This window comes from Conger conger, chromosome 5 (assembly GCF_963514075.1).
Source record: "Conger conger chromosome 5, fConCon1.1, whole genome shotgun sequence".
Classification (NCBI taxonomy): domain Eukaryota; kingdom Metazoa; phylum Chordata; class Actinopteri; order Anguilliformes; family Congridae; genus Conger; species Conger conger.
In genome coordinates, this window is record NC_083764.1 from 15,264,541 (window position 1) to 15,277,551 (window position 13,011).

Below are 13,011 nucleotides of genomic sequence, written 5' to 3' on the forward strand. Positions count from 1 at the left end.
CCACAGTCTCTGGATGTACCTGGATGTTTTTCTGGGCCTTTCCGGGGGGGACTCCGCCCAAATAGAGGGGGCTGCTCACATGCCACGAGGCATTGGCACCGTGCACCCGGTCCTCCAGCACTTTCAGACCGTCAATAATTAATCGCCCCACGTTCCCGTCGCGGGTAAAAATAACCTGCAGGAAGAGAGCGGATACAGATCATTGAAAGTCCACCCTGACAGGCTGAGGTATGCTTGCGCCAGCTCTATCTGAGTGTGCCATCACAAAGAAACCCTGCGCTTACATTGTGCCACATTCCATCGTTATATTTCTCCTGGCTTTTCATCTTGATTTTGTGGCTTCCGACATTGAAAGTGTACACCAGTTTCCCATGGGCCAGGAAGAGAGCCATGTAGTTGTCCTCGGCCTCGTCCGACACATAGAAGATGAGGCCAAAGGAGGAGTTTGTCTTCAGAGAGAGGGAGAAGTGGGACCTAGTGGAAACAACACAACAAGACCAATGTTTACTGCAGGATGGCACTGGCATGTAACCTTTATGTATTAAAGGCACAATAGGTCATTTCGGACTTCTAACGGTCAAGAGAGGAATTGCTGCAACAAACACGCCCAAACCACAACACTGTTCATCCCACCCCTTCTCTGTAAACGCATTGATGTTGAAACGCCATTGGCTGTGGAAATTAAAACCAATTTTCAACCAATGAGCTTGAATTATTGTACAGCTATACAATGTTTTGGTACAGTGCCGTCAATATTTTGAAAAACAAATTTAAAGACTATAAACACAGATAGAGGGTGAGTCAACATGTCAGTGAGCCTTTTCCAACAATAGGAAGTCTTGTAACAATCAAATCTTACCTATTATACCGTTAATACTTTACTCTTGGGAATGTTGGTAAAATCTACCCATGCTTTATAGTGGTGGAAACACACAAATTGTCACACAAAACCAAATTCTCAATTAAGTTATTAAGAAGGAGCTCAGAGACTTGCAGAAAGGATGTATCTGGGACTGCTTGTCTTATCCAGAATATCTGTGACTTCACACTAGACTGACCTTTCACTGAAGGATTCTGGGATGTCCACGTACTCCTGTCGACTGTTGCTGGTGCCTCCATAGTGGTAGGCATTGCGGGCAGCCTGAGGCTTCTGGGAAAGGTAACAAGGCGTGGCCTCGATCTCGGGTTGCTCCAGTGGGTCAATCTTCAGACCTACTGGGGCTTCTGGGACACTAGACTTATCTCTGCTCACCTGGTGAAGAAAGATGTATGTCACTCAGAGCAGGATTATTTTAGAATGGTAAATAAATATTAGGTAGGCTAGCTAACACTAAAAGTTTTCAATAGTCCATCTGTACATTCTCTACGGCATGTCAACATCAGTTACATTAGTAACATGTCAACAGTTTCTCTATTGACTCTCAATATGATTGTTTCAACTACCTTTCAACTGACATTCAAGCAAATATCTGTAGACAATAAGTTGCAGCTCAAGTGTAGACTTGATCAACAAAGTGTGAGCTGATTGTCAACAAAGTAGTGTCATCAGACCACAGTATCAACTAATAAACTATGATTATCATGTTGTTAACATGTCACTGATACTTATTTGACATGCTGTAGAGAATCCAGTGATGGACTTTAAAAATAAACTGTTACCAATTAGTATAAGTATATAAACAAAAAAATTATAATAATTGCAAGTACTTGTAAGATTTAGTTGACATTTTCAGGTCCCTCAAATCCAATCAAAAATGACACTGAAACCTATGACTTTGGTTGAATATAACATGATCGATTGGTATATGCTATTGGTATATGATATGTACTGCAATATACAGTACAAAGCTCTGCCCAGTTCATATACCCTTGGAAAACATTGTTGGACATTTTGTCCTGCTCGGTGTCTTCTTACCTTCCTGGAATGTCCCTGCTTGGATTTGGAGGAGTTCCTGCCCTGTTTCGCGTGCAGTGCTGCCAGACGCCCCTCCACAGGACAGTCCTGAAGGGAGGCCTGCACGTTCTGTGAGTACCTCTGGAAGTCCTCTGGCTCGATGTCCCTGTCCTGCCTGCAGAGGGAAAAACAAGGCCGCTGACTTTTGGAAACTCTCTCTGCCTCCAAGTCCTTTTACTCCGCGCCGAGCTGAGCTTGGGATATGCGCTTACACAGCAGAGCAACACCGTCTCCCTGGTAACAGAGCCCACATCTTCATAGAGTACATGCAGTTCTGTTTGTGCACTTGGCTTCAGTCCACTCAGAGATACTGCTGGCTGCTCTCTAGTCAGATCCAGAGACAAGTAAATGGCAAAGCCGAAAAAAACAATTTCCTGCGACTGCAAATGCAGATTAACTGTATTTATATTTCCAGGACTACTGAGTGGGAAATCTTTCGCTCTATTGGGTTCCGTTTATTTTGAGCAACATACTCAAAATCTAATCTCTAAGTCTTTTTTTAATGGGGGTTTAGTCCATTTTGGCTTGCACCCAATGATGGGACTAGATAAAATTCAGTATGGTATAAAATAGACTGTATTTTATATTCATTGGTAAAGCTGGTACAAGAAAGAAGACATATCATCTCCTCTACATGAATGTGAATTAATCAAAAAATGAGTGTGCACTAGTATTCCCTATGTTGTGCAATGATCTCATGGTCATCCTCAACTGTGTGAGTGCTCACCTGCTGATGTAGGCGTAGCTGATGCAGCCCGTGAAGTTCCTGATGGTGCTACTGGGGGAGCCTCCGAAATAGAAGGTCTTGGGTGAAGTGATGGAGGATTGAGACGAGGCCGCGTGATTCTTCTCTTGTTTGTCCTTGTCATCGATTACCAGTTGATATCTGGAAGAATTCATTCATACTGCATCAATTATCTCAGGCAGTACTTATATAAGCATACATTCATTTCTTGTGTAAACATCAAAGAAATTACTCAAGGGTGATCAGACTTACTTTTGCTTAGTCACTGAGGCCACCAGGAAATGGGTACGTCCGTCGTTGTAGTGCTTCTTGTGGGTCTTCACCTTGGTACTCCTGGAGTTCAGCACGACTGCTCCATTCTCCAGTGAGATGGAGAACTCATCAGACTAAAACACACAATGCAGAGCTCACCACTATTGCATTTCACCAAAAGAAGCAAGAAGATCATGAATGAATCCTACTAAATACTGCAAAAAACTAACTGAACTAATAATAATAGTAAAGCCAGTGTGAAGCAGTACACAAACATCATTGTACCCCTTCATTGTGGTAGAAGAGTAGACCATTAGGCTCCAGTGTTCGGAAGTTGAGGCCTCCCTCGAATGTATCAAAGGGAGATATCTTCGCTGAGGATCCCAGAAAACCGTCTCCAATGAAGTAAGCTTTGCGGGACATCTGGCAGATGTGGAAGAAACACAAAACCAGGATATTCAGTAGGCCTTTTGTTCATTAGGTTAGGGAAATATGAAAACTCTTCGAAGAACAGCCTGTTTTTGAGTGTCGGAAGATCACATACAACACAGTCAATGTAATACTAAAGTGTTATAATTGTAGGCTGAGTTGTACATGTAAAATACCCATATGGGCAGCCTTGTAAGTTTATATATGTAGGCTGGATTGCACTCATGAATGATGAGGTCTTTAGGGTCATATTTGTGACTGAATTCTACATACAAAGGACTCCTCTGGGCAGCCACTGCTGATTCCAATAGTCCCTGGCTCCTCCAGCAGGTTGAAGTCATTCTTCTGGAACTGGAAGCCCTTCACACAGCCCTTCAGCCCCACCAGGGAGGAGAGGTCTGGCCTGGGGGAGGTTGGGAATGCAGTAACATTGGACATACAGTATAAGCATGACTCCCGTTTTAGGAGGAATTGCAGTGCAATGGGCAAGATAGCAGACAGCCTTAATTAATGACTGTCCAAAGCCTCTAAATCCAAGGTCAGCATTAGCTGTGTTTAGACTATTGCATGATTATAGAATTACCTGGAGAGTAAAATGCTTGAGGGTGCCCCTCCAATGTAAATATCTGAGAAGGGCAACGTTTTCTTCTCATTTTCCATTGATTTGACATGACTTCTGTCCACCAATAAGATGACCTTCTTTGAATGGTGATAAATTATGGACACCTGAAAAAGGGGCAAGTTCAGGTTACTTTCTCTCTTAAAGCAGTCTAACCACCATCTTACATCTTACATGGTGCATGGGCCATGCAGTGTGGTGCTTTACCTCATGGTATCTGGCATCATTGATCTGCAATTTTGGTAATTTGCTGTCCATTACAACTGGACCGCTGCTGAACCCAAAGTCATACATGAGACGCAGGAATCCATTATGTAGCTCCAGTATGAAGTGATTGTCCTGAAAATAAGAGAAAAAGGAGTTGCCTCCATTTACTGCCCTCACTCAGTGCACACAATGAGCAATATAATGCGATATAATATGTCGAATAGATAATAAGTTTGTGCTAGAATGGTTTCAAAAAAGAAAGAAGGGTCCAAATGCTTTCTGTTACTATGTCGTTGGAGGCATAGTCATTACTTAGCCTGGTTCCCATTTGCACACTTTGATCAGGGCTCCACGACAATTTTGGCTTTTTACAGGTCGAACATTAAGGTAAAATTCACTTTAGGTGTAATCTACTGTAAAAGGATAACATAAATGTGCTGTTCACATTCACAAAGCTTACCCCTTTGACCATCAGGAAGAGGATACCATTGTTTGCCACCGTTCGCACTTCAATGTCAAACCTGGTGACGATGCCAAACTTCCCTCTGCGCTCAATGTTGTTGACAAGCGCGTAGCCTTTGCCATCGAACATGTAGCTGGCCACGCGGCTCTGTGAGAAAGCCAGTTTGTACCTGTAGTGCCAGGAAGTCAGGGAGGCAAGAAGACAGGAGGGAATGAATTTGATGCCGAATAACAGTACATTTATACTTTGTTCTTATTAGTTTATTTGTTCTTTGTTTCTCGTCCGTCTGACCCAAAAAGTTGCCTGTATCAGGATATAGTCTCTAACTTATTTTAACCCATTATGGACAAAGGCGCCCTAAAGAATACCCATAGAAAGACCTAGGATTCACAATGTATTTCAATGGTCATGTGTCTTGAAAAATGGTCATATGATAAAATATGACGCTGCCATCGCATCGGTCTGTTAAGGGAGATGTAACACGCAGGTCGCATCCATCTGTTAAAGGGTTAAAGCAGAGATCAAAGGGCAACTCTTAGGGCACCATCTGAAGTCGGTTTGAAGCATTTGGGGTTAAGAGGAGGTTAACGTAACACCGTATCTAATTGTCCCTAGGAATGCAACCACCCACCGCCCACCTAGAAAGGCACCACCCACATCTGTTAAATGAATCAATTAATTTAAAATAAACACAAATGATCCGTGGTGGATACACAATTCCAGCAATGACAAGTCAGGAAGAAGAGTAAATAAGATGTACAAATAGCTGTTTGCAAAGCTCTGTGTGATTCACAGTCTGCTATTCTGACCTCCACCAGGGCAAAAATAAACAGACATACATAGTACTGCAACTGCATGCTTGAAGAAGTCTTTCCATTATGGGTTGTTGGTAGAAAAGTACAGTATACATCTCTTATTCTATCCCATTTAAGCGGATACCACATAAATATAGTCATGGGGTGTACTAGCCTAGTGGATAATGTTCATCACTGGGACCCAGAAAGTTGGTGGTTCCCTGTAAACTGTTTATATAAGATCCGCACAGCTGTTGGGCCCTTCAGCAAGGCCCTTAACCCTGCCTTGCTCCAGGGGGAATTTCCCCCCGCTTAGTCTAATCAATTGTAAGTCACGTTGGATAAAAGTGTCAGCTAAATAACAGATCATTATTATGATGGAGCAAAATAAAAGGGAAGCACATCACCTGGGACAAGGCGAATCGGTAATGACGTTCATTTTGTGGGTCTGCTTGAAGTTATACAGGCTGATGACGTCGTTGTTCATGGAGGCCATCTCGATGCAGCCCTTGAAAGCGGGCAGGTTCAGTGTGGCGGGCAGCTAGACACAGAAAGAGAGACACAATAAACACTGTGTCCATCGCCGCACGACAAGCTGCGGCCGGCAGGGCCTGCCGAGCTGGGGCTCACTGCAGGCCTCTGAAAACCCACACTGGGATCAGCAGCCTTGAAGGAGGAAAGATGAAAGAAACACCGTACCCTGATATCCGGAGGGACGCCGCCCATGTAGAACACCGAGTTCTTGGGGTCCAGGTCGAACAGGGAGTCGGTGCCGTGGGCCGCCCCCTTTTGGATGAACTTCTGCTCGGCTGTGCTACTGAGGCTGGGCACGGTCAGAAACAGTTTGCCATGTTTCCCGAGCCTGTTTGAAGAGGCAGACAAGTTAGCGGTTAGCAGTTAGCATGCTTCTACAGCCATGAAGTAAAGGTCTTTTAAGTTTTTACTTTTGAGACTTGAATGTCGTGTATTTAATGTTTTTTTTTGTATGGACTAGCTCCCAATGTTGCTCTCCCATTCATTTCAAGTAAGCCAAGGTAGCGACCCTTTGTTCTTCTATCTTGTAGCAGTAACAGTAGCACCCTTGTCACACCAAATAACTCAGTCTTCTGCATGTACAGTATGAAGAGATTCCTATGTAAAGTGACTGTTGTGCAAATGTACAAACTCCCAAGGAAAATATCAGGAAATATTGTCACTGACATTAAAAAAACAAGAGTGGCAATATACTGGATTTCTATGTATGGAAAAATAAAGGGGGCAGAAGATCAGATTCCTGCAAGCACAGCTGCAAGTGTGTATTGAAAAAAAATGTCCCCGACCGGCTTGAGAGATAAACTGCCTTGTGTGTGGCGATAAAAGTGGGGACGCATCACCTCTCCACTTTGACCAGATTGAAGAAGGGGGGCCACGTGCTGACAGGCTTGGAGCTCAGGGAGATTTCCACATCCTCGCCCCCCAGATTGTAGACGTACACCAGGTGGTCATTCTTTATGGCAAGGCCCATGTAGTCTTTAGCTCCCTTTTACAGTGGACAAGAGCAACATTTGAATGTTATATACATGCACGTATATAAGGCAGCTGTGTTCACAGATAAGTAAGGGAGAATATCCGTACTTATTCTGAGTTATAATAACCTAAAAATAATAACATTTATTAAACCTTTAATATTGCATTTTTCTCGGGTGAAATGGGACCTAGGCTTTATCACTGTGTTAATCAAGTAAATATGGGAATTAAATATAGTTACATATGCATTTTTACATTGAAAAGTAAAAAAAAATATTGTGAACATAAATAATCTTAACCCTGAAAATGGTTAATTTAGCCTACAATGGAATGATATGTGCATTCAAAATAATGCAGTATGTGTAAATGTTCATATAGAAAGCTGCCGAGAGCTGGCACTATTGACTATAATGGTGGAATTCCTGCTTCTGTAACGTGTGTGTGTGTGCGCATTTGTGTGTGTGCGTGTGTGTGCATGCGTTTGTGTGTATACGAGTTAATGATAGTTATGCAAATGAGGCCTCTTTGAAGGCGCACACACAATCGTTGTAGCTGTCTCTTGGAAACCCTTGAAAAGGAAACTGTCAGCTCTCAAAGACTTTTCCTGTTCTCAAGATCACAACAAGCTATTCATCTCCTTCCTGTTTTATCTTGGCTGTCCTTGAGGCCCGAGCTTCTGAAGTGTGAATAGCTGATCTGGGGCTCCGCAGCGCTCCGTATCCTCCCTTTCACACAGTCAGAGCGAAGGCCCCACATCAATGCAGCTGGCACACTATTGTGCTGCCTGTGGCTCTGTGTCAGAGCCGGAATGGAGGGCCTCCTCACATTTCTGTCCCCCAGGTAGAAGACGAAGCGGTCCGGCGTGGGCTGGTTGTCAGTGTCCACCTTCATGAACAGGCTGAGGGAGGTGACCGTCTTCAGCTCCTCGAGATTGCTGTGTGGCTGCAGCTCCACCGCAGACTGACCATTGAACTTCATCGACACTTGGACCTTGAGGGATAAAACAGAGGCAATTTTTTATTCTTTTTTTTAACCCATGATTTCCAAGGGATATATTTATCAGTGTATGTTTCTATTCTGTAAATAAATGCTTTTGTGAATTCATGATTTAAAAATGACTGAGTGCCTTTGGAGTTACTATTCTATTTTTGCACCCCCAATAACTTATTCCGAATAAAACACAGCAGTGTCAAGAGTCATACTTCTCATTGTTCAAATAGTTCAGTTGTGCACTCATTGGTTAAATAATCCATTTTATTTTAGGTTTCATTGCTCAGAATGTGAACATGCATTTTAATTGCTCAGTTCACTTGTGTTCTCACTGGCCAAACAATCTATTTGTACTTTCTGGTCATAATGGCAGTACTGTATGTGTTATCTTTGGCCGGGAAGCCATTTTGTGCTCTTGCTGGGTATAGCGAGACAGCTCTATTTTCTCTGTTGGCCAGACAGCCTGTTTGGCTCCCTCATGCAGTACCTTCTTGGCCACACTCCGGGCCTGGGCGATGAGTTCTCGAATGCGCATGATGTTGGTGGACACGTTATTAACAGGCGTCTTCTCCTCCACCACCCGAAGCTTGTCCAACAGTTCTGGGACCAGCTCTGACAAGTTGCTCACTATAAACAAAACATCATTCATGTAGTTGTTATGGCGGTAAAAAGTTTTCTTTTTTTATCAATTCAATAAATTACAATCTTAAAATTACAATGCTGGAATATGAAAATACATCGCCCGTATAACATACTGGGACTTGTTTTATGCATTATACACTGTATGTATTCCACCTTTTTTGTATTTTCTGTGTCTAGTATGCAGATCACTAATAACAATATTAGCAGTGGGCTAGTGTCAGGCTCTTTGCACATGCTGACAAAAATGATGTTTCAGAGAATGTGCTTTTTTCCAGCAAAATAAGCCTGTAGTCAAAAGCAGCATGAACACTCTGGAGAACAGAGCAAGGTGAGTGTTGTGGAAAAAAATTAAATGAAAAAATAACAGACAGATGTTACACCCAGGAAAGGTGGCTTACAGCTGTCTCTGCTCTTCTGAATTACGGTACATTTACGAGCTCTGCCTGTTATTGTGAGGGAATCATGGGATTGGAATGTGATGGCCGGCCAGCAGTTTAAAGCGATGATACTTGAAAAATCTCGAGTATGAGCAATCGCGCACTCAGTTAAACAGATCCAAAAACAATCCGGGGTCTTATCGCTTTGGGCCTGGGCCTTGAGGCATTTGGAGATAGAGCTGTCGAGTGAGTGCGCGTGGGTGCGGTACCTGCTTCTCCGGCGGACATGACGGCTTGGTCGTAGGCAGCGGCGGAGTACTCGTTGTTGTTCATGTTGCTGGACCACAGCTCCACCCGCTCCTTCATGGGGTTGACTTCCTGCAGGACCTCGATGGAGTGGTTCAGGGTGCTCTCCGCCACCTCTTTGGTGAACTGCAGACGCTGCGTTGTCCTACCTATGGATAGCAGGCAAAATGCAAGATTTAGACCACAAATTAAAACTCTTAAACTGTCATCTTCCTGTAAAAACGAGTACCACTCCAACCAATTCCAAGAATGGATCTTGGTCTGAGAGTGGGGGCATGATTAGTTGGCCAATTGTGGAGAGCCAGTTTGAGAAATATATCAAGAAGAAACTCTTAACATTTGGTGTTTACTGTACTCACTCTCTACAAGGCTGACTTCTAAATATTTGTGCATAAAACCAAACTCATCTGGGTTTCATTTTTTTAACTGTAAGGAGATGTGTCTTTTAAGATATACAAAATACAAGAAGATGAATTATCTGTGTAATGCTTCAAAAGACATTAACCTCAACCTACATACTGTAGTCCATATCCGCGGACCTAACCTTTGCAGTGTTATTAGTCATTGGTCGGAGAAAAAAGCAACTTTTAACAGCCTTTCTGCTAACAAAGCTTTTTCATTTACTTAACAGTGTTTTACTCACCTTTTTCAAGTGCGCTTAAATCATTCACAATATTCGTCAGTTTTTTCTTAGCATCAGCCATTGTCTCTTGTGTCTCCTCCAAATATTTAGTGGTGTCAAGGACAGTAGAGTCCACCCCTGGAAAAGATAAACAGGTTTATTTAATTCCAAAAAACCTTTTAGATCTCTTCTAAATAACAAACACTTCGAGGTCCTCTTTACCCATGCAGAACATGGTTCATATTGATTGAGTAATTAATTCATTAAAAACAATGAATTACCAATTTGGTCTGAGTGCAGGCTGACAGACTCCTTGAAGAATTTGTCACTCTGTGCTTTCAAGAAGCCACGCTGTGTGTTGATTCCAGAGATGGCCTTCAAAGGAAAAAAGAGCATTGTTAATAAAAAGTTATTAAAGTCATGTGACAATGTAATATAGAGGGATGCAGTTAAAATGCACATTATAGACACATTTGTGTAAACAGAAAACATCCCTGAATACCGAAATATAAAGAGTAAGTTAAAAAGTTAAAAAGTCCCATAGAGAATGGTATGCCAAACAGGCAGGGCAAATAACAAGATGCAGTAAAAAAAAGAAAATCAAAATTATAAGACACTATTGAATCTTTTTTTTTTTTTTTTTTGACCTTTTTCAGCTTTATTGGACAGTATATAGTATAGAGAGACAGGAAGAACGGGAGCGAGAGAGAGGGGAAGACATGCGACAAAAATCGGATGTTTGGATTCGAACCGCCGACGTCGCGGCTTCCAAAGAGCATGCGGTCAGGGCCCTACAGGCTGCGCCACCAAGACACCGCCGACACTATTGAATCTTAATGAATGAATCCTTCATGGTCTTCAATATACAAGTGGATATTCAACATTAAATGTAGTTTTTTATTGTAGTTTAAAATACTTTTACACTAATGCCATTACTGTACACATGCAGGAATGCATGGATGGAGCACACTTACATCATCAGCTCTAGTGGATAACTCAATGGTTGTCAGTGAAGTGATGTTGGCTTCATCGATGTACTTGATAATGTTGTCATACACATTGGATGCGTCAATGGCCTTCTGCACATATCCATTGGCATCATTGTGTTTCAGATTCCTGAACAAAGAAAAATATTAACCGGAAATAGGAACTTGGCTCAAACACAACTCACGCCTCATTTTGTATCTCTACTCATATTTTCCACTGAGTGAATTAAACACTTCTGAGAGTTAAAAGAAAAGAGCAAATGTGTTTTTCAAGATTAAAAGCTATTAATCAAATGCACTGAAAAATACAAGACATTCTGTCTTGGGTATTTGGCCTGAGACACCATCTCAGTTCATTTGGGTTATGGTATGCAGTATATTATATTAGGCAGTGTGTTATTCTGATCATGTGTGCTTGCAATGTGATGTTGTCTGATTCAATGTCAGTCATGGTGCAGTGTGTGTATTTCTGTTGTCTGATGTAGCAGCTGCAGTGTGGTGGGTGCGTGTGTGTGTGTAGGGTGGGGGTGGGGGGGTGTTTGCAGGGTGCTGACAGAGTGATGCAGTGTGTAGTGAATCAGTGTAGGTCCAGTGTGGTGTAGTGCTTTTGTAGCAGTGTTAGTTGGCTATTTCTTAAGTAAAGGCAGAGTAAGGTGGAGCACAGGCTTGTAGCAGCTCCCTGATGTCATAGCTCAAATTAAAAATAACGTTGTTGCCCTTGGCTAGGAGACGATTTTGCCTTTAGCTGACTGGTAACGGGTTTGTCTAAGAAATCTTTGGACGAGTGAGAGGCAGGGGTTCAAATCCCACCTCGGGCACAGGCAAATCTGTAACCCGTTACACTTTCAGTATTGTGCTCACAGCTCCAGTTTGTCTGCCAGTCTCTTCAGTTGCTGGGCGTGGCCAGTGGCTCTCTGGACGAGCTCCCTGTCGGCGAGGGACAGGTTCTGTGTTTTCTCTGTCAGTAGCCTGCCAGCTCCATCAATCGCGGCGTGGTATTTTGACACATTCTAAAGAAAGCAATAATTCAGAACAACACCTTATTTAACCCCATTACTCATTAAAGCAATCGAGATATCGAGAATTCCTATGACACAAAGTTCAAATCCAGACATAAAATTGAACTGTTGCCAAGATGCAAATAATAAATGTTCAAAATGCTGGCATAATACAGTATATCACACAAATGCCGACAATGAATTAAACATCACTTAATTTACTGTAAACTGTATACAGCAGAATATTCCATGTTAATTCAACTATAACTTTGCTGTACTCAGGTACTGTATACAAGCAGTAGAATCCCAGGTACACAGCTGCAGTATGTATCTGTTAATGAGGATTATTCACCTTGACCAGGTCATCCATATCAGCAGATATGCCCTCGGTTTCGTTGATGAAGTCTCTGGCTGTCTGCAAGATGTCATTCACGTCCCCAAATTTGTTTATCTGTGCCTCTCTCTGGGTCTGGGATGGGGATGGGGAGGGTGGGAAGGGGGCAGGTGAATTCACAAAACTGGATGAATCCACCGCCACTTTATGGTACTCTGTGTTCTTTGATTACATCTCATTTATCAAAAAGGCCCCCAACTATTTTTCACTCACACTATGAGTGAAGAGAAATATCTCCTAAAAATTCCCCTGAAAAACACATAAATTAGTTTTTTATCATTTATTTAGCCAGGGGAGGTCCTTTTCCAAGGACACCCTGGGATAAATGCCAGAGAGAACAGCTGCAAGCAGGGAGAGCGAGAGGGAGAACAGCTGTAAGGGCCCTGGAGCAGGGTTGGGGTTAAGGGCCTTGCCCAGGGGCCTGACGGCAGAGTTCTTCCAGTTTCATTTATGGACCCAACTATAACTTCCGTAGCTATTTGTCCTTATGCAATGGTAAAATATTAATATGTGATGTAGAATTTGAAAAATGCATACATATACATGATACTTTAAAAAAAGCATTCCACAGCACTATGTGAAGCACATTTGGCTGAAATTTACTCCAACATTAGATTATGAAACACAAAAAAAGGATATTTCATCAAATAAAAACTGACTATAATTCATGACACATTCAATGCAACAGGCTTGGCCGAACCATGTGGAAAAAGAGACACCTGCACAC

The 13,011-nt window shown here is 42.5% G+C and overlaps 1 protein-coding gene across 1 annotated transcript in view; it reads right to left on the minus strand.

Annotated features, from left to right (window-relative positions):
- Window positions 1-13,011, minus strand: part of lama4 (laminin, alpha 4) — a 30,291-nt gene that overhangs the window by 3,031 nt on the left and 14,249 nt on the right. Inside the window, exons 14-35 of the mRNA XM_061243709.1 lie at window positions 12,243-12,359; window positions 11,754-11,902; window positions 10,881-11,022; window positions 10,188-10,281; window positions 9,928-10,044; window positions 9,248-9,433; window positions 8,447-8,586; window positions 7,795-7,959; window positions 6,837-6,982; window positions 6,163-6,325; window positions 5,871-6,004; window positions 4,667-4,838; window positions 4,207-4,338; window positions 3,964-4,106; window positions 3,654-3,783; window positions 3,237-3,374; window positions 2,952-3,085; window positions 2,682-2,840; window positions 1,916-2,069; window positions 1,059-1,252; window positions 285-474; window positions 20-175 (exon numbers count right to left, since the gene is read on the minus strand). Of these exons, the coding sequence (XP_061099693.1) occupies window positions 20-175; window positions 285-474; window positions 1,059-1,252; window positions 1,916-2,069; window positions 2,682-2,840; window positions 2,952-3,085; window positions 3,237-3,374; window positions 3,654-3,783; window positions 3,964-4,106; window positions 4,207-4,338; window positions 4,667-4,838; window positions 5,871-6,004; window positions 6,163-6,325; window positions 6,837-6,982; window positions 7,795-7,959; window positions 8,447-8,586; window positions 9,248-9,433; window positions 9,928-10,044; window positions 10,188-10,281; window positions 10,881-11,022; window positions 11,754-11,902; window positions 12,243-12,359 (3,255 nt within the window). The remainder of the gene's footprint in view (window positions 1-19; window positions 176-284; window positions 475-1,058; window positions 1,253-1,915; window positions 2,070-2,681; window positions 2,841-2,951; window positions 3,086-3,236; window positions 3,375-3,653; window positions 3,784-3,963; window positions 4,107-4,206; window positions 4,339-4,666; window positions 4,839-5,870; window positions 6,005-6,162; window positions 6,326-6,836; window positions 6,983-7,794; window positions 7,960-8,446; window positions 8,587-9,247; window positions 9,434-9,927; window positions 10,045-10,187; window positions 10,282-10,880; window positions 11,023-11,753; window positions 11,903-12,242; window positions 12,360-13,011) is intronic.